The following is a 20,187-nucleotide window of genomic DNA, read 5'->3' on the forward strand; positions in this document are numbered from 1 at the left end:
GGAAAATCTGTTTCCTTGCCTTTTCCAGTGTAAACTGGAGCTATATTCTTTGCTCATGGCCCCTTCCTCCAACCTCAAAACCGGCAGCATAGCTTTTCTCTGTGACTCTGCTTCCATTATGTGACCTTCTCTTTGTCAAATCCCCCTATGCTTCCCTCTTCTAAGGACATTTATAATCACAATAAGGGTGGGTATACCCAGGTAATTCAAGATCTTTAATCACATCTGCAAAGTCTCTTTTGCTATAAAATGTAGTGTTCACAGGTTCAGAGGATTAAGACATGGACATCTTTGGGGGCCACTATTAAGCCTTCCATGAGTATCTACTATATAGCACGCCGTGTGCTAGGCACTTTATATCTCTACTGCACTTAACTGTATTCATAGCTTCTCTCTCCTACTGCACTATAATCTCCTGGAAGAGAAAGTCCATGTTGCTTTCTCTTTCACAGTTCTTAGCATGTGGCCTTGCTTGTATATAATAGTACCCAGTAAATAATTAATGAATAATATAAGCCACACCCTGTCACATAGTAGAATTTAAATTAACTTCATTCAAAAAAAATATGTATTCAGTCAGAGGGGAAGGGTCTTTGATATCTGAATAGTCAGATACAATCCAGGAAACAGTTGTTGAACTCCTACTACGTGCCAGATACATTGGTAGTTATTAAAGATAAGGACAGAAGTAAGGTAGTCTGGCCCCTAAGGAGATAATAATGAGCAGCTGTGTGCCTGGGTTGGCTAAGAAAGGTCTGGTTGGTGGAGAAGCCATGTCCAAGTCTGTGGGCACCTCTTAGGGGTGCAGGTTAATGGATGATCCATATAGAAGGAACCCCAAGGGTCATCTAGCATGACAACCACCATCACCTCCAACCATCACCCTACCCACACCTTCTTATCTGCTGTTGATATTCCCTCTCCAGTATCACAGCCTAGCATTCTCCAATGTCTAATGGTACACCTCTTGTCACAGAGAGCTCACTTTCCCTAGCAGCATCTCATGTGATCTTCAATCCGTTCTAAAAGTTAACAAAATTATTTCTTCTGTTGAGCTGAGATAATGCCATTTTTCTTCTAGCCATTCTGCTTCCTGTAGCTACACACAACAGTCTACTTCCTCAGTCTAAAAGATCCATTCAGATATTTCTAGAGGCTCCCCTAAGTCCTGTCTTCTTATTCATTCATTTATTTATTCAACAAATGGTCTCTGAGCATCCCTTATATGCCTGCCACTGTGCTAGGAACTGGAGATCCAGAGATGAGTGGGGCAAAATTCTTTTCTCGAGGAACTCCCACTCTAGCAAGGAAGCAGTCATATGAATCATGCAATGTGACAAGTATTCCAGGAGAAGGAGCTGAGAGTGGAGACAAATCAGCTATACGTAGGGCTGTTAAGGGGTCAGGAAGGTGGCATTTCAGCATGGTCTCATTCAGTCAGTTAGTGTTAATTGAGTACCTACTGCATGTCGAACATTTTGCTCAGTGCTAGGGATATAATAGTGACCCAGGAATTTACCAGGCAGAATATGCCAGGCAAAGGAATCAGCATTTGTAAAGTCAAGAAGGCATTCATTTATTTAAACATTTGTTTGGTTGTTGGGTTTTTATTGTGTTTTAAGCAAACATGGTAGGCGCTGTAGATACAGAGATAAACCACACTGACACTTCCCTGACTTCAAGAAACTTGTGGTCAACTGGGATATATTGACAAGTAAACTAGCATTCTGGAATAATGTGATTAATGGCTGTTATAGGCACAGAGTACTAGGGAAGCACACAAAGACACTAAGCTCAGTAGGGATGTGGGGAGGTACTATGTTCATAACAGGATTTATTTTAAGTACTGAGGCTGTTGGGATGCTTGAACTGAGTCTTCAGGGGCAAAAAATTATAAGCCTAGGCAGATACAGAGGAAAAGGATAAGGAAAACTGAGCTGAACGTGTGAAGGTAGGAAAGCATGAGAGAATAAGATTTGTGAACAAGAGTTCAGTATGGTTGAGGCAGAAAGTTTGTATGAGCCAGTAGCAGGGGATGAGGCTGGAAACTTAGATGAGGCCAGATCCTTAAGGACCTTGTGTACTGTACTAAAGTGTTTGGACTTTATCCTGAAGGCAGTAGAGAGCCAGAAAAGATCATTAAGCAGGGAAGTGACACAATCAGATTTTTCGTTGACAAAAATAACTCTGGCCACAGCGTAGAGGATTACATCCAAGGGGTGAGACTAGAGGCACGAAGACTGGCTAGAAGGCTAGTACAGCCAGCCAGAGTGGTGATAATGAGGGCAGTGGCAGCGGCAACAGGAAGGAGGGGCCAAAAGGGAGGATTTATGAAGTAAAATTATCAAGGAGAAGAAGACAGAATAATCAAAACTGACATTAAGGTTGCTATTTGAAAAAAATGATGATAGGAACACAGGAGGAAGAGTAGGTTTCAGGGGTGATGATGAGTTCATTGTCACTCATGGGGTTTTGGGGGTACCTGAGAGGTAGAAAGATGTCTGGTAAGCAGTTAATTATAAAAGCCTGGAATTCAGCAGAGTGTCTGGGTATAAACTAGAATGGCACATGAAAGTAACAGTCCTTAATTCAACAGATATTTATTGAGTGCCTATATGTGTTATACTAGAGGAGATTCCTAGAGTTACAAAGATGAATAAGACAGTCTCTACCCTCCAAGAGTCCCACCTCATCAGGAAAACAGATAAGGCAATGTGGAAGCACAGCAATAGAGGTTTGCACAGGATATTATTATAGGGACATCGACAAGAAGCACTTAACCTCAGGTAGAAGAGGGGAGGCTTTCTAAATTAAGTGCAATCTCAGCTAAATCATGAAGAAATAGGTGTTAATGTTAAAAACAAAAAAAGAGGGAAGAACATTCCAGGCAAAGGGGACAACAAAAGCAAAGGCAGGGAGGCAGGGGAAAAAAACATGGTATATGCATGTCAGTATTGGTAGAGTACAGAACACAAAGATGAAATTAGAGTGTCTAAGGGTTGGGTCATGGAAGGTTTTATGTGCCGTATTCAGATAATTTGGACTATAAACAGTGAAGAGCCACTGAAGGTTTTAAGGAAAATGACATGGTCAGAGCAGCATACAAGTGGGTCATGCTGATGGTTGTGTTTTTCTGTCCTAGAATACAAACTCCATGAGGATGAGGATTTTGTCTCAGTGCCTAGAACAAAAAGAACCTAGTAGACACTCATAGATATTTGTTGAATGAGGGAATTAACATAGGGGATCAACGTGAGGGACCAAAACTAAATGCAGTGAGATTGTGGCAATAATCTGGAGAGTAAATAATGAAGGCCTGACCTACGATTGGCAGTGGGAGGTGCAGAGAAGGCGCTGGAGTCAAGAACTACGTACCAAGCGTTGGTCTGGCTAGATGGTGATACCTGCATGATTTTATCCTCCTTTCAGTTTAGCATACTGTCATTCTGCTATGTCCTGGATGCTACTAGATGTCAGGGACACAAAGAAAATGAATATCTATGCCATGCTTTTAGGAAGCTCTCAGTTTAGTGGGATAGACAGACCAATCTATGAAAGATAGATATGGTATAATGTATATATTATGTATCAGTTGTACAATAGAGTTCTGAGCTGGTGGGGGCACCACATAGAAATGACTAATCCACATGGGGAAAAGCTTCATGGTAGCGACTTTTGAGCTGGTTGTGCAACATGGAAAAAGGAGTTGCCAGGCAGAGCAGGAGAGTGCCATCCTGGAGTAAAGAATCATGTGTAGGTACATGGAATTGTGAAAGGGCTTGGTCAGATTCCAGGACCACTGAGAAGCTAGGTGTGGCTCTCCTTACAGGGATGGCAGATAGGTTTTATGTCATGTGCCAATTCCATTTGATTGATAGTGGCCACCAGTCAGAGATACCACCATCTACCCAGACAAATGCTAGAAACACTGGCCTCCATCATCTCCATATCCTACTGACTCTACCTCCTAGTTTTTTACTCCAACCCCTTCTTTGTACCTGCTACTGCCAATCCCATGTCAGGCCTTCATAAAGGGCTGTGTTAAGAAAGATTCTGAAGCCCTTTCTGGGCTTAATGGGAAAGAGTAATGTGATCAATTAGCAATATCTGCCATGGGTATAAAAGTAAGGAATGGCAGTATGCAGTCATATCCCTGGGCGTAGAGTATGAGGTCAGGAATGGCAGGAACTGATGCATTAGAGTCCAGTTTTGAGAATGTTGACATTGAAGTACTTAATGGGCTGGAGGTATCTAGCTGATAGTTAGATAGAGAGCTCAGAAGATAGGTCAGTGATGAAGATGTAGATTTTTGGAATTATCTGTGTATAGATCAGAAGTAGATAAAGTAATGGTCCAGATAGTAAATATTTTAGACTTTGTGGGCCATAATGTCTCTATCATACCTATTTAACTTTGCTCTTGTTGCTTCAGAGCTGCCATAGACAGTATTTAAGTGGATCTGGGTAGGGCTGTGTTCTAATAAAACCTTTATTAACAAAAACACATCAGGCTGGTTTTGGCCTATGGGCCATAGGTTGAAAACCTCTAATGTAGACAGTACATAGCATATAGTCATGGGATGTAATAAAGTATGGTTGGCATCAGGCAAGACTTGAGTTCAGTCTCAGCTCTGTATTTACCAACTTTGTGACTTTGGACAAGCCAGTTAAACTCTTCCTGACTCTGTTTCCTCCTCTGTAAAATGGAGCTTCATGCTAGTGCCTGCCTTACATACTTCCTGTGAGGAAGTAACTAAGCTATTCCATGGAAGCACTAATTACAGTACCTAGCACTCAGTAAATGTTTGCAATTATTAATAGCATTAGTACTATCGGGATTGTTCACGTTGTTAGAGATTTTAATTACAGTTGTAAGAGTGGATGACATCACAGGGGAAAAGTAGGTAGAGTAGAAGAGAATAGGGCATCAACATTTAAGGGGCAAACAGAGGGGGAGAAACCTGAGAAAGAACTAGCAACATTGTAGGAGAGGACTCAGAAAGAAGTATAGTTGACCCTTAAACAACATGGAGATTAGGGGCACTCACCCCCTGCATGGTCAAATATCTGCAGATAGCTTTTTTTTTTTTTGTATATTGGACACACAATGTTACATTAGTTTCAGGTGTCGCATGTAACTTTTGGCTCCCCCAAAACTTAACTACTAACACGTATTTGCATTATATTCTGTATTCTTACAATAAAGTAAGCTAGAGAAAAGAAAATGTAACTAAGAAAATCATAAGGAAGGGAAATATATTTACAATACTGTACTGTATTTATTCAAAAAAAATATGTGTATAAGTGGACCTACACAGTTTAAACCCATGCTGTTCAAGGGCCAACTAGTGTACAGAAATCTAAGGAAGGAAAATGTCTTAAGTAAAGGGCAAGAAGCAGAAAGTCTTCCATGTTAGAAAAATGGGGAAAGGACACGAAAAGGCAGTTATCAAAAGACATACAAATGGGCAATAAACATTTATTTTAAAAAGATGTTCATTTTCACTGATTATCAAAGACATGAACATAAAACCATGTATCTTTGTTTCTTGTCTGTGAGATTGGCAAAGATTAACACAGTGTTACCAAGGCTGTGGGGAAACAGGCACTCTCCTGTACTTACTGGTGGGAACGTTAAGTTTTTTTGGACTTTACAGAAGATAGTTAAGCAATATGTATCAAAATGAAAAATAAGCATATTCTATGAGGCAGCAGTCTTCTGGGAATTTACCTCAAAGGAGATAGAAAATTGTACAAATGCACTTTAAAAATACATGCAACAATGTTGGTCTCAGCATTATGAGAGCAAAAACAACCTAAAATACTCAACAATAAAATGGTTATGGCAGATGCACACAATGGAATACTATACAGCTATTTAAATATGACATAGTTCTATGCTTATTGACATAGAATGATGTCCATGGCATATTGTGGAAGGTTATAAAGCAGCAGTGTAATATGTTCTCCATTAAAAAAAACTTTGCTTCCTAGCAAACAGTATTTTTGTTTTTTTTCTCAGTAGTGAGATTTCAGGTCATTGCACTTTTTGTTCAAGTTTGAATAGTTGAATATATTTTACTGAACATGTGTCATTTTATAGAAACAGTAACAGTAACAAGTAGTATGCTGGTAACCCAGGTCTCTGAAAAAATAAAGCCTTAAATTCATAGCATTTGCTAGTTTTGATGATATAAATACTCTCAAGGGCTTGTAAAATTCCTGAATAATTTAATAATCAGCACTTACTAGCTGGCTTTGGCACACCAATGGCAATAACTGTTTAAAACAAAAGAAAAAATTGAAGTATGTTTACCATTATCAAATGCTGGTCAAGTAAGATGAAGATTAAAAATCACTTGTCTCTGAACCTGGTAAAAGGAGTTTCAGTGGAACAGACAGTTGCAGAGTAAATGGGAAAGAAAGAAATGGAGAGAGGAAGCAATTTTGTGGAAAATGGAAGGAAAGAAATAATAGGTTGAGGAAGATATGGTCAAGGGAAGTTTAATTTAGGGAGGTTGGGAAGAAATACCAGAGATAACATTACAAACTTTTTAATTTATGTTTGTTTGTTTGTTTGTTTGCTTTGTGTTTATTTCTTATGTTTATTTCTTATGAATAATCTCTAAAGCTCACAATATACTGGCACATGGATGTTCTTGAAACAACCCTTAGGTTTGGTATCATTATCATTCTCATTGTATATATGGGGAACCTAAGGCTCAGAAAGATGAAGTGGTTTGCCCCAGATGTCACAGAGAGTGAGTCACATTTGTGTGTACCAACTGGGCTTCACCCTCTGGTTAATCCCTGAAAATACCAAGATAGATAAAATGTGGCTGCTAACCCATATACCCGGACCCTTCTCCAACCTAGGTCTTCCTCTCCCATGTGTTTAGGGTCTTTTTCAGCTTGTCCTAGACTGGCCCTGGTAAGTAAGCCATGAATCTTGTTTGTCCTTGCTTGCGATAAGAGAAGGAAGCCTAGCATGAGAGGGTAAGTAGTTATTAGTAACAATGAAGTATGTTGAGGACTGAGAAGTGTCTGTTTCATTTGGCAATGTAATGATTACTGGTATATTTTCAGTGGTGTAAGAAGAGCAAACTGAGGAGCAAAGGAATGATGAGAAAAGCAGGAGGCAGGGGGAGAGAGAAAGGAAGTTATAGATGAAACCTAGTAAAATATGGATAATTTTAAAAGCACTTCTTTTTAATGCTCAAATTATCCCAAATTTGGCCAATGAGATCTCCTTCAATCCAGAACCCGTGTATTTTTTTTTACATGACCCCATAGTTCTTTAGTGCATCTTTGCTCTCGGGTGAACAAAATTTCCCCAGTTCACATTGAACTTTCCCCACTCCAGCCCTGGAATCAGTCATTTCTCTCAAAAGCCCTGGTTCCTATTAGTAGGAAATAGTATGTCATTACCACAGTCTAGGCACTAGGTATGCTCATTGCTACTGATGCACATTGCTTTTAGGCTTTTTCTGTAGACTGAGCTAGGAAATATGTATTTTTTAGAAATTGTGAAAATATTAATGGAAATGGATTATAACAGTAAAACAACAACAACAATAATAATAATCCATTAGTCCGTAGTGATATTCAGTAGAGAAAGAAGGGAATAAGGGGAGAAAGATCTTTTTTTCTAGGAAAATACTAGCTAATAAATATAGGAGGAAGATAGAATAGAAAATCACTTTATGCAGCTCCCAGTATAATAATTGATTTTGACAAAGATTATCAACTGGATGCTAAAACCATTGAGTAAAAAGTTCTTGGGGAACAGGATATTCACACAGTCTCAAATTATCACCCCACAAGTTCCTTGCTAATTACTAATGGGGAAAGGTCCATTTACAATGGGAAAATCTGGCAGTCACTAGGTTAAAAAAGTGATTAAACCCAGCATTGTCGAAACCATGACAACCTGACCTTGGACCTCCTGATGTGATGTAATAAGTACAGAGCATCATTTTTGAAATATTCTTGCCAAGCATGTTTGACCTGAATCTAAATATGAAAGTAACAATTAGACCTAGAGTGTGCGACTTCCAACAAGTCAACTGGCCTGGATTGTTCAAAAAGCCATTTTCATGAAAATAAGGTAGAGGAATTGTTCTAGATTGAAAAAGTATCATGAGCTTTAACAATAAAATGCAATGTGCCAACCTTGAATGGATTCTGAATTGGAGAGGGAAATCATAAACAGCTATGAAATACATTTTTGGAATAACTTAGTAAATTTGAATTTAGACTATGATATTATTAAATTAATATTGACTTCTCAGGTAATAATGTGGAAACCTTCTTTTTCTTAGGAGATGCATGCTGAAGTATTTAGGAGTGAAGTGTCCTCATATTTGTAACTTACTTTCAAATGGCTCAGGAAAAATGTGTGTGCATGTGTGTCTGGAGAGAACAAATATGAGAAATTAGTAACAGTTTGTGGATCTAAGTATGAGATGTGTGACTACTTGTTGTACCATTCTTCTAACTCTTCTGTAGGGTTGAAAGTTTTCAAAATCAAAGTTAGAAAAACACTTCTTTTTAAAGCCTTGGAAATATATGGTGAGGTTCAACAAGCAGTGCTGAGACAAATGGATACACACATGCAGAAAGGTAAAATTAGACCCTTACCTCATACCATACACAAACATTATCTAAAAACGGGTAAGAGGCCCAAATGTAAGGGCCAAAGCTATAAAACTTATAAAAGAAAATGTAGGATAAAATCTTTAAGACCTTGGTAAAGCAATTAATTCTTGGGTACAACAACAAAAGCATGATCCGTAAAACAAAACAAAACAAAATTTCGACAAACTGGACTTTATCAAAATTAAAAACCTTCGTACTTCAAAAAACATCATTATGAAAATGAAAGACAACTCGTAAACTGGGAGAAAATATTTGCAAATTACATATCTGATAAAGAACTTGTATCTAAAATATACAAGTCTTACAATTCAGTAATAATAACAGACACCCCAATTTAAAAATGGGAAGGGATTTGAATAGACACTTCACCAAAGACAATATATGAATAGTTAAAAAGCACATGCAAAGATGCTCAATATCGTTAATCATACAGAAACCCAAATTAGAACCACAGTGAGATATCACTACACACCTACTAGAATGGCTGTAATAAAAGATAGATGGTAAATGTGGGCAAGGATGTCAAGAAACAGGAACCCTTATACATTTCTGGTGGGAATGTAGACTGGTACAGACACTTTGGAGAACAGTTTAACAGTTTCTTAAGATGTTAAACTTATCGTACATTCCACCAATTCCACTCCCAATAGAAATAAAAACATACGTCTACACAAAGACTTGCACAAAAATGTTCCTGGCACATCTATTTTGTTTTATTCTATTTGGTTGTTCATAATAACCAGAAAGTGAGAACAACCCAAATTTCCATCAGCTGGTGCATGGGTAAACAAAATGTGGTATATCCATATACTGGAATACTATTCAAGGATTTAAAAAGGAATGAAATATTGATGCGGGCTGCAAAATGACTGAGCCTCAAAAGTATTATGCTCAGCAATCATGCTCATAGGTATTTACCCAATTGTGTTGAAAACGTATGTCCAAACAAAAACATGCACACAAATGTTTATAGCAACTTTTTTCATAATTGCCAAAATTTAGAAGCAACCAAGATATCCATCAATGGTAAATGGATAAGGAAACTGTGTTATATCTATGTAATGGAATGTTATTCAGCAATAAACAAATGAGCTATCTAATATAACTAAAATAAGCTAAAAGGATAGAACTTTTAATGTTTTTTTTTGAGACAGACAGAGAGAGAGAGAGAGAGAGAGAGAGAGACAGAGTGACAGAGTGTGAGTGGGGGAGGGGCAGAGACAGAGGGAGACACAGATCCGAAGCAGGCTCCAGGCTCTGAGCTGTCAGCACAGAGCCCGACGCAGGGCTCAAACTCACGAACCATGAGATTATGACCTGAGCCGGTCGGACACTCAACTGACTGAGCCACCCAGGCGCCCCTGGCTGAAATTTTTTGAATTGAGCTATCAGCCCATGAAAAGAAATGTAGAAATTTTAAATACATATTGCTAGGTGAAGGAAGCCAACCTGAAAAGACTACATACTATATGATTTCAACTATATGACATTCTGGCAAAGGCAAAACTATGGAGACAGTTAAAAAGATTAGTGATTGCCAAGGGCTTGGAGAGGAGGGGAGGAATAATTAGGCAGAGTACGGGGGATTTTTGGGGTGGTGAAACTATTCTATATGATTCTGTAAGTGTGAATACATGACACTTTACATTTGTCAAAACTCATGTAACTGTACAACACTAAGAGTGAACCCTAGTGTAAGCTATTGATTTTAATAATAATATGTCAGCATTGTAACAAGTGTAATGCTAATGCAAGATGTTAATAGGGAAAACTGTATGTGGGGGAGAGGGTATATGGGAACTCTCTGTTCTATCTGTTCAATGTTTCTATAAATCTAAAACTGTCCTAAAAAAACTCTATTAATTAAGAAACTATGCTAAGTAAAAGAAGCCAGATAGAAAAGACCACATATTGTATAATTCCATTTATATGAAATGTTCAGAAAGATAAATCTATACAGAGAGTAGATTAGTAGTTGCCTGGATCTGGGGGTAAGAACAGGGATTAACTGTAACGGATATGAGGAATCTTATAGAAGGGATAAAAATGTCCTAAAACTAGATTATGGTGATGGATGCCTAACTTAATAAATTTATTAAAAATCATTGAATTGTATACTTAGTATGGGTAAATTTTATGGTATCTAAATTATACTTTAATAAAGCTGCAAAAAAATTCACTTGATCTCACATTTAAAAATTGTCTGTTATATATTAGTTCTTTGTAACTGTGAATCATGTAAATAATGTGTAGTAGGATCCCACGTTCATTGATGAGAAAACTTAATATTGTTAAGATGACAATACTCCCAAGTTGATCTACAGATTCAACACAATTCCTACCAAAATCCTAGGTGGCTTTTTGTACAAATTGACAAGGTGATCCTAAATTTCATATGGAAATGCAGGAGACCTACAGAAAGCCAAAACAATCTTGAGAAAGAACAAAGTTGGAAGACTCACACTATAATCAAGACAGTGTGGTGCTGGCATAGGGATAGACATATAGATCAATGGAATAATGGAATTGACAGTCCAGAAACAAATCCTCACATTTATGGTCAACTGATTTTTGATGAAGGTACTAAGACCATTTATAGGGAAAGAATAGTGTTTTCAACAAATGGTGCTGGGACAGCTGGATCCACATGCAAAAGAATGAATTTGTACCTCTACTTTGTACCATACATAACAGTTTACAATAGACCACAGACCTAAATGTAAGAGCTAAAACTATACAACTCTTAGAAGAAAGCATAGGAGTAAATCATCATAACCTTGGCTTAGGCAAAACCTTCTTAGATATATCACCAAAAGCACAAGCAAGAAAAGAAAAAAATAAATAAATTGGACTTCCCCAAAGTTAAATTCCTGGGGGCTTCAAAGAACACCATCAAGAAAGTAAAAAGAGCAATAGAATGAGAGAAAACATTTGCAAATCATGTACAGGCATATCTTAGAGGTATTGCAGCTTCAGTTCCAGACCACTGCAAGAATGCAAATATCACAATAAAGTGAGTCAAATGAATTTTTTGGTTTCCCAGTGCATATAAAATGTATGTTTAGGGGCGCCTGGGTGGCGCAGTCGATTAAGCGTCCAACTTCAGCCAGGTCACGATCTCGCGGTCCGTGAGTTCGAGCCCCGCGTCAGGCTCTGGGCTGATGGCTCAGAGCCTGGAGCCTGTTTCCGATTCTGTGTCTCCCTCTCTCTCTGCCCCTCCCCCGTTCATGCTCTGTCTCTCTCTGTCTCAAAAAAAATAAATAAACGTTGAAAAAAAAATTTAAAAAAAAAATGTATGTTTATACTGTAGTCTACCAGGTTTGCAATAACATGTCTAAAAAAAACAATGTATATATTTAATTTTAAAATACTTTATTGCTAAAAAAATTCTAACTATCATCTGAGTTTTCAGTGAGTCATGATCTTTTTTTGCTGGTGGAGGGTTTTGCCTCAATGTTGATGGCCACTGATTGATCAGGGTGGTCATTGCTGAAGGTTGGGGTGGCTGTGGCAATTTCTCAAAATAAGACAGTGATGAAATTTGCCACATATATGGACTCTTCCTTTCAACAATTTCTCTAGCATGTGAGGCTTTTTGATAGCATTTTAACCACAGTGGAAATTGTTTCAAAATTAGAGTCAATCCTCTCAAAACCTGCCACTGCTTTATCAACTAAGTTTCTGTAATATTCTAAATCCTTTGTTGTCATTTCAACAATCTTCACAGCATCTTCACCAGGAGTAGATTCCATCTCAAGAAACCACTTTCTTTGCTCATCCATTAAAGTTTTATCATGAGATCACAGCCATTCAGTCACATCTTCAGGCTCCACTTCTAATTCTAGTTCTCCGCTATTTCCACAAGCCTTCAATTTGTAAAAAAAAAAAAAAAAAAAAAGCAAGCATTATCTGTGGAGCACAATAAAGTAAAGCGTAATAAAACGAGTGTGCCTGTATCTGATCAGAGGCCTGTGTCCAGAATACATAAAGAACTCTTCCAACTCAACAATAAAGAGACAAATAGCCCAGTTAAAATATGGGCAAAGGATTTGAATAGATGTTTATCCAAAGAAGATGCACAAATGGCCAATGAGCACATGGAAAGATGTTCAACATCATCGGTCATTAAGGAAGTACAAACCAAAACTACAATAAGATACCACTTCACACCCACTAGGATGGCTACAATCAAATAGATAATGACAAATGCACGTGAGGACAGGCGAAATTAGAACCCTCATACATTGCTGGTGGGAATGCAGCATGGTACAGCCACTTTGGAAAACAATTTGGCAGTTTCTCAAAAGCAAACCATATTACTGCAGATGCACACCATTATCCATTTGATGTTCTTAGGAACAGCAAGAAGGCCAATGCCACTGGAGCAAAGTCAGTAATGGGGACAGTGGCAGGAGAGGACAGAGAAATTGGTAAAGGCCACATCGTGCAACGCCTTGTGGACCATGGTAGGATGTTGGATTTTATTTTGAATGTGATGGAATTTTGATCAGGAGGTCTTGGGTCTTAGTGAGTTTGTAGTATCCATTGTAAGGCCTTAGAAAGAGACAAGTAGAAGTAAATGACTACTGAGCAGGCTTGAAGGCCCATCTGTGATTGGGAACCATAAATGTGTAATGGTGTACATCTGCAGTTACATGGTTTGTTCCACTAGCACTTGGCCATCCTACCCAGAAAAAAACAGGTGGTCACAGAAAAAACAGGCGGTCAGACTGGTTTAAGTTTGGGATTTGAGGTTCAGATTCTAGGAGGAAACTGGCTAAGGTAGTTTACCATAGTAAACTAACTCATAAGTAAGTACTAAGGTAGGTTTTTACAGAGAAAAATCACATTTTCAGGAGTCTTTTAAAAAGGAAGTACTGTATTTTCTGCCTTTTGCCATCTTTCACTGCTTTGCTATAAGCAATTTAGAAGCAATTAATTTAGTGAAAGGAGCATTGAGAGGAGACTTAAATACGAGCCTCAGCTCTCCCAGTGACTGTGACACCAAGGGTAAATTGTCAAAGCCAACAACTGTAAAAAGACTAAAGAAATTATCTTTCTGGCTGCTTGTTAAATTATGCCAAGAAACTAGCTTTGTACCATTAAATAAAACTCTTCAACCTTTCTTGGCAACAATTCTTCCAAATTTCCTCCATGTTACCAAATTTCTCCTGATGCAGTTTAGCCCATTTTCCTTGTGCTAGTGATCACCTATACAACATCCCTTTGTAGACTATAGTTTAAATCAGATCCTACCCCTCCTTTGCTCAAAACCCTCCAAAGGCTTCCTATCTCACTGAGAATGAAGTCCAAACTCCTTGTGATGGCCCCTGTGATTTGGTCCCATCAGAACTCATCTTGTACCACTCTCCTTCATTAACTGTGTTCCAGCCACACTGGCCTTTCAGCTTCTCAAATAGGCCAAGGAAGTTCTTTCCTGCCTCAGAGCTTTTGCAATGCTGCTCTCTCTGCCTGGAAGACTTCTCCATCTCAGTATGGGTGAGTTTCGTTTCACTTTTCAGGTCTTTGTCTAAATATCACCTATTCAGAAAATCTTTCCTGACCAACCTATCTGAAGTAGCCCCCCCACACACACTCTGTTATTCTCTATCACATTACTGTGTGTTATTTTTGTAATGTTGCTTGTCACAGTATGCTGTTTTCTTGTTTGTTTTTGTATTTTTCATCTGCTTCCACATACCCCCCCCACACACACACACTGTGAAGTCCTTGAGAATGGGTTATTATCTGTATTATCTGTTCCTCTTTATTCCCAGAGTATAAGACAGAGTGAGTGCTGAATACAAATTTGTATGTTGAGGGAGGAAGGAAGGGAAAAACCTCTTTTGTTACCTGCACCCAATAAGTAATCATTAAGATTATTCCTCAAACCCTTAGTTATTTGTATTGTCCTCTACTGGACTCTTCCATAAGTGGAATAAAATCCTGATTTCCTGACTGATCTTGAATATTAGAGAGAGGATTATCATATTATAGTCTTTCAGAGTCAGAACTAGAAGTCATCTATTCTAACCTCTCTCTCCATATAGAAACCTTTCCACAGCATCTATCCCAGGATTCCGTAAGATGCCTCAGTGGGAACTACAGGAAGTAAAATGGTAGCTGAATATACAGGGTTCTGGACCACCCAAGTGTCCACCCCCTACTCACGCTTCAACCAGAAAAGTCTTGATTTTGTTTGTTTTCTATATTGGGATTCCACATAAAATTTCACTTGAAAAAATAAACAGTCTGCTGCTTAAGAGAAGTTTGAAAACTACAGATCTAGGACACCTGGCTGACTCAGTCAGTAAAGCATGTGACTCTTAGTCTCAGGGTTGTGAATTCAAGCCCCACATCAGGCATAGAGCTTACTTAAAAAGAACTACAAATCTGATCTATGCCTGAACATGCGTATCTTGATATTCCATCATGCCATTTTTACATCTCTGTCTTCAGTATTCAAGGATGACACTACTGACAGCAATCACCACTTGTGCATATGTTTTGTCACTACAAAGGCAAATCTACCACCAAATGATTCTTTCTTTCTACATTTAAAGCCTGTCCATTGGTTTGAGGCACTCACCATGAGTTAAATAAGGTGTTTATTTCATAGACTTATCTTGATGCTACACATCAAGATGGTCTGTGCGATCTCATCAGTCTCACTGAATCCTGTGCTGCAGTACTCAGGACCACTTAAAATATGACCTTACAGTATATCTTCCACTCTCTTTATTTATTTCACATCAGTGAATTACCTTCTTGGTTTCCATATTAAATTTCATCAGAGTGATATCCACCCACTTTTCCAATTGATTCAAGTCATTTCAATTTTAATGACTTCAGTTTTTTGTTCTACCAAACAAAAGTACTGCATCTAACTTTATTTTTTGGATATATTTAATGCAAAGCTCCCTGTTTTATCACAAATTAAAATTAAAAATAAGGCTAATGACATGTCTCTAGATCCAGGACCAGCTTCTGCCTAAATCCATGCTTTGTTTCTCTGTTTGTTTGTTCCGGGGGGGTGGGGATGGAGGGGAGCAATGAGTCATGGACTCTGATTTGGGTACTGATCAGCCCAATTATTAGTCCAATGTTTTTATAGTTTATCACATTTGAATTTGTAAATGTATAATCTGAACATTATTTTTCTCTTTTATTCAAGGTAAATAATATGAATCCTTTTCTCCATTCTTAAGGCATTTCATCATTCCATAAATACTCTGAAACAAAAATATATTTTTAGAGCCCACCATGAGCCAAGCACTGTGCTAGCTATTGAAAGTAAAGATGAATAAGAGATACAGTCCTTGCTCTCAAAGAGTTTATAGCCTTGTAGAGGAGAGAGGTACAGGAAGTAATCATTGCAAGACAGTTTGATAAGTACTATGGTAGAGGTTTGAATAAACTGCCAGAGTACAAAAAAGGAATCAACTTTCTTTGCCTGGGAAAGGAAGGTGGAACTTCAGGGCCATCTTCCCAGCCAGATCTTAAAAGATGGCTAAAAGGCTGTCAGAGGAGATGGAAGTCATTCAACATCCAAGACTACATATGTGCAAAGCCCCAGAGACTTAAAGAATATATTATGTTTGGGATAGAGGGAAAAGTTTAATGTGGTTAAGTTGTTAAGGGGAATGGTGAGGTAAGAGGCTTGAGAAGTAGGCAGAGACAAGACTACGAAGGGCCTTGTGTACTATGCTAAAGAAAGGATCTTTTTTCTTATAGGCATGCACACTCATTGAGGGTTTTTAAGCAGGGTAGTGACATTGTCAGAATTGTGCTTTAGAAAGTTATAACGAGCAGTGTAAAGTGTGTGATAGGGAGGGAACACTGGGAGGAACATAGCACTACTGAGAACTCCACAGCATGTGGCCAATTCCCTAAGGATCCTGGGATAGAAATCATTTTTGTTTTTCAACTGTAAAAGAGGAATAGCCATTTCTTCCCTTACTTCACATGGAGCCAGTGAGAGTAAATGAGATCATATGTCCTTTGAGCCTCTTAGAAGAAAGCCTCCAGGTTAGGTCTAGGTAGTTGGAAATTGAGAGAAGTATAGTCTATACTGTATAATTTAACACTTTTTCATGCACACCTTATGGTTTTTTAAATGTGTATTTGTTTTATCTTACAGCTTGATTCAACTCAGTCATAATCTTTAGAAGGGTGGGGTCCAGGACACCTTGCATTGTCCACAACCCCTAGTATAGAGACAGAGCACAGAATGAGTCCTCAGCACCTTCCTGCAGACTGATTACATACAGTGTCCCCTCTTAGGCAAACTGCTTGAGACTGAGATATCAGAAGAAGGCCACAGTTCTACTTGGGACTGGTAGCAACGTTATACCTCAGGGCTCATTTTCTAGGAGTGGCCAAAAAGATTCCAAGTCTTGTTCAACTAGGTCTATGAGTACCCCTTTACTTCCTGCCTTGGGTTTGACACCTTCTTATAAATATGAGGTAAATTACAAAACCTCCCTCTATATAAAATAGAAATAATTATCATTTTGCTAGGAAGTCACAATCTACAGCTGAAAAATATAGTCATTTGTTGCAGAAAAAATGTAAAAATAATGCTCAACTTTTTATGTTTTGTCTTTTGGGTATTATAATTAATGTAGGCATAACTTGACAACAACCTAGATGTTTTTCATCCAAGGTTTGAACAATTTCAGTAATACATGATAAAACTTTGTAAAGGGGCTTAATCCTATGATGAAGAGGACATTTAAGGAGCTCCCACATGTTTTTCTTGTATGTCAAAAAATTATCCGAGATCTGCATCAGCAGAAGCCAGAAAGTCTGAAAGCATTCCCTGCATTTTGAAAGCAAGCACTCTTCTCTCTCTCCTGATTTGGCAGAGGTTGTGATCAGTTCACTGAGCAGAATGGCATTTCCTCCTATCCACACCTAATATAAACTCCAGCCAATTTAATGGGGTATATTTCGTAGTTGGGGATGCAAGCACATAAAGTCTTTGGCTCCTGAGATAGTCATCTTGTGTGCCAAGACCAGGTGCAGAAATACAAATACATATATATTAAGCCTGAGACAGCTGCTTTGCCAGTGTTTTGTGTTTTTTCTATTTAACTGGAAACATTGAGCAGGCGCAACTTCCATCAATTATACATAAAATGTTATTTTTCTTGTGGAGGAAGAGAGTACATTTAATTCCTCAACTCTGTATTAATGTCTAAGGCACTGAGGTTTTTAAGTTCATTAATCAAAAGTTTAAAGTAAAAAGTAATATTTTTGATTATCCAGAATGCTCAGGAATGAAATATTCTGATTAATTGAATTTTCTGGTTTAGGGAACAGTTACATCAGATTTTTTATTTGTTTAATACATATTCTTTAACCTTTTATAAAAGTGCATCCATAGATTTCTGCCTTAGTAAGCACAGTAGACAGGACCTGACTGAATCTTGCTACTATCACTTAGAATTACACAGTGTTTCTGCACTCTTGATTCTAGTTGAAAAAGATCTTCCAAAGTAGTGGATATTGACTAAATCTTGGCTGAAGCTGGGGTATACACTGGGAGATTACTTTTGGAAATTGTTTGGTTTCCTGTTATTTATTTCTTTGCCTAAAAGCAAAGTAATATAAAAGAAAAATTCACTAGCCAAGTGAAGACTTTGATTTGCTAATCTATACTTTACTGAATAAAATCATATTTTAGAACAGGAAAACTCTACCTGTCATCAGAGAAAAACATGCTAAAAAGTTTAGATGCAGAAAAATGAGACCTTGCATGTCTAAAGGAAACAAGTGAATTTAGCTCATCATGACCTGTCTATTCAATTAATTCCCTTACTGAATTAATCTTACAGCAATTACCAGGGACCTACTCACCACTTTGTTCTGTAGTGCAAATGTTAGGTTTTGTTTATAAACTATCTTAAGATTCCTGGTGGTAAATAGAACTGTACACTTTTCCCACTAGTTTACCTTGGTCTATATAATTATCCAAAGTGAAATATGGTCCATGAATTCTGAAAGTTGCCTTCTAAGCACTTTTCACCATAATGAATTCATAGTAACTTTTTTAAATGTTATTTATTTTTTTAAGAGAGAGAGAGCACGTGGGGCAGAGAGAGAGAGAATCCCAAGCAGGCTCTGTGCTGTCAGTGCAGAGCCCCATGAAGGACTTGATCTCACCAACTATGAGGTCATGACCTGAGCCAAAATCAAGAATAGATGCTTAACTGAGCCCCCCAGGTGCCCAGAATTCATAGTCACTTTGCTTGATTCATTTTCAGGGAAATATTACCTTATATCTACTCTCCCAAGCCTTCATTTGTCTTTTATTTTTTTTAATGTTTATTTATTTTTGAGAGAGAGAGAGAGCGTGCACAAGTGGGGGAGGGGTAGAGAGAGAGGAAGACACAGGACCTGAAGCAGGCTCCAGGCTCTGAGCTGTCAGCACAGAGCCCGATGCGGGGCTCAAACTCACAAACTGTGAGATCATGACCTGAGCTGAAGTCGGATGCTTAACCGACTGAACCACCCAGGCACCCCTCATTTGTCTTTAATAGTGACTGCTTATCATGCCAAATGGTGTGGAAAGAGTGAGAACTGCGTAGAATAATGCTGCTGTCACATTTATTTTATTTCCTGGATAACATTTTCAGTTTGGTCACATAGTTAATGGATTTGTTTCTATTAACAAGTAGAGCCTTCTCGACCTAATCCTTTTTCACACATTATTCTGTATAAATTCTAAGTCCAAAGGTGCTAGGCCAGTAGCTGAATTGGCCTTGCCTTTTGGGGGAATTTTTTTATATATATTTATTTACTTTTGAGAGACAGAGACAGAGTGCAAGCAGGGGAGGGGCAGAGAGAGAGAGAGGGAGACACAGAATCTGAAGCATGCTCCAGGCTCTGAGCTGTCAGCACAGCCTGATGGGGGGGCTCAAACTCCTGAACTGTGAGATCATGACCTGAACTGAAGTTGGATACTTAACTGACGGAGCCACCCCGGCGCCCCAGGGGGATTTTTAAAAACTCATTTATCCCAAATCCAAATAATCAGAAAGTTGAAATGATTGAAGTTTGGTGTGTTATTGAAGGAGGAATCTGGAGAGAAAAATTTCTACTAGAAGGATCTGTGGTAGTTCTTTTTTGGCCAAAGAACCTTTAAATTCATATCAGAAAATGGCAAAAGGGGATAGAGGCAAACAGAAAAAGTAGTAAAGCAGTACATGAAAGACAACTGAAGAGGTAGGAGAAAACTGACAAGATAGATTAATTTCACCAATATTATAAATGAAATGATGAAAGGGGAATAGGCATGAAGGAGAAGTGGAGGAAATTATATGAGAAAGAGTAAAAGCAATAAATGTTGATAGAATGATATCAAAACTATTTAACAGTGATTAAGCTTCTGTGCAAAAGAGCCAGCCCAAATTCAAATTCACGATCAACCACTTCTAACTGTGTGACCTTGGACAAATTACTTAATCTCTCTGTTTTAGTTTCTTCATTTGTAAAATGGAAATAATAACAGTATCTACCTCACAGG

At 38.1% G+C, this 20,187-nt stretch overlaps 1 protein-coding gene across 6 annotated transcripts in view; it reads left to right on the forward strand.

Moving 5' to 3' along the window:
• The window catches only part of HDAC8 (histone deacetylase 8), a 228,725-nt gene that overhangs the window by 31,637 nt on the left and 176,901 nt on the right, over nt 1–20,187 (forward strand). Inside the window, exon 5 of one of the 6 annotated variants that reach the window (XM_047092499.1) lies at nt 14,049–14,156. The exons of the other annotated variants lie outside the window; for them this stretch is intronic. Within the exon in view, the coding sequence (XP_046948455.1) occupies nt 14,049–14,156 (108 nt within the window). The remainder of the gene's footprint in view (nt 1–14,048; nt 14,157–20,187) is intronic. 6 annotated transcript variants of the gene reach the window in all.

Source organism: Lynx rufus, unplaced genomic scaffold (assembly GCF_022079265.1).
Source record: "Lynx rufus isolate CCGP_SWC_20201006 ecotype Redwood Valley unplaced genomic scaffold, mLynRuf1.p SCAF_30, whole genome shotgun sequence".
NCBI lineage: Eukaryota > Metazoa > Chordata > Mammalia > Carnivora > Felidae > Lynx > Lynx rufus.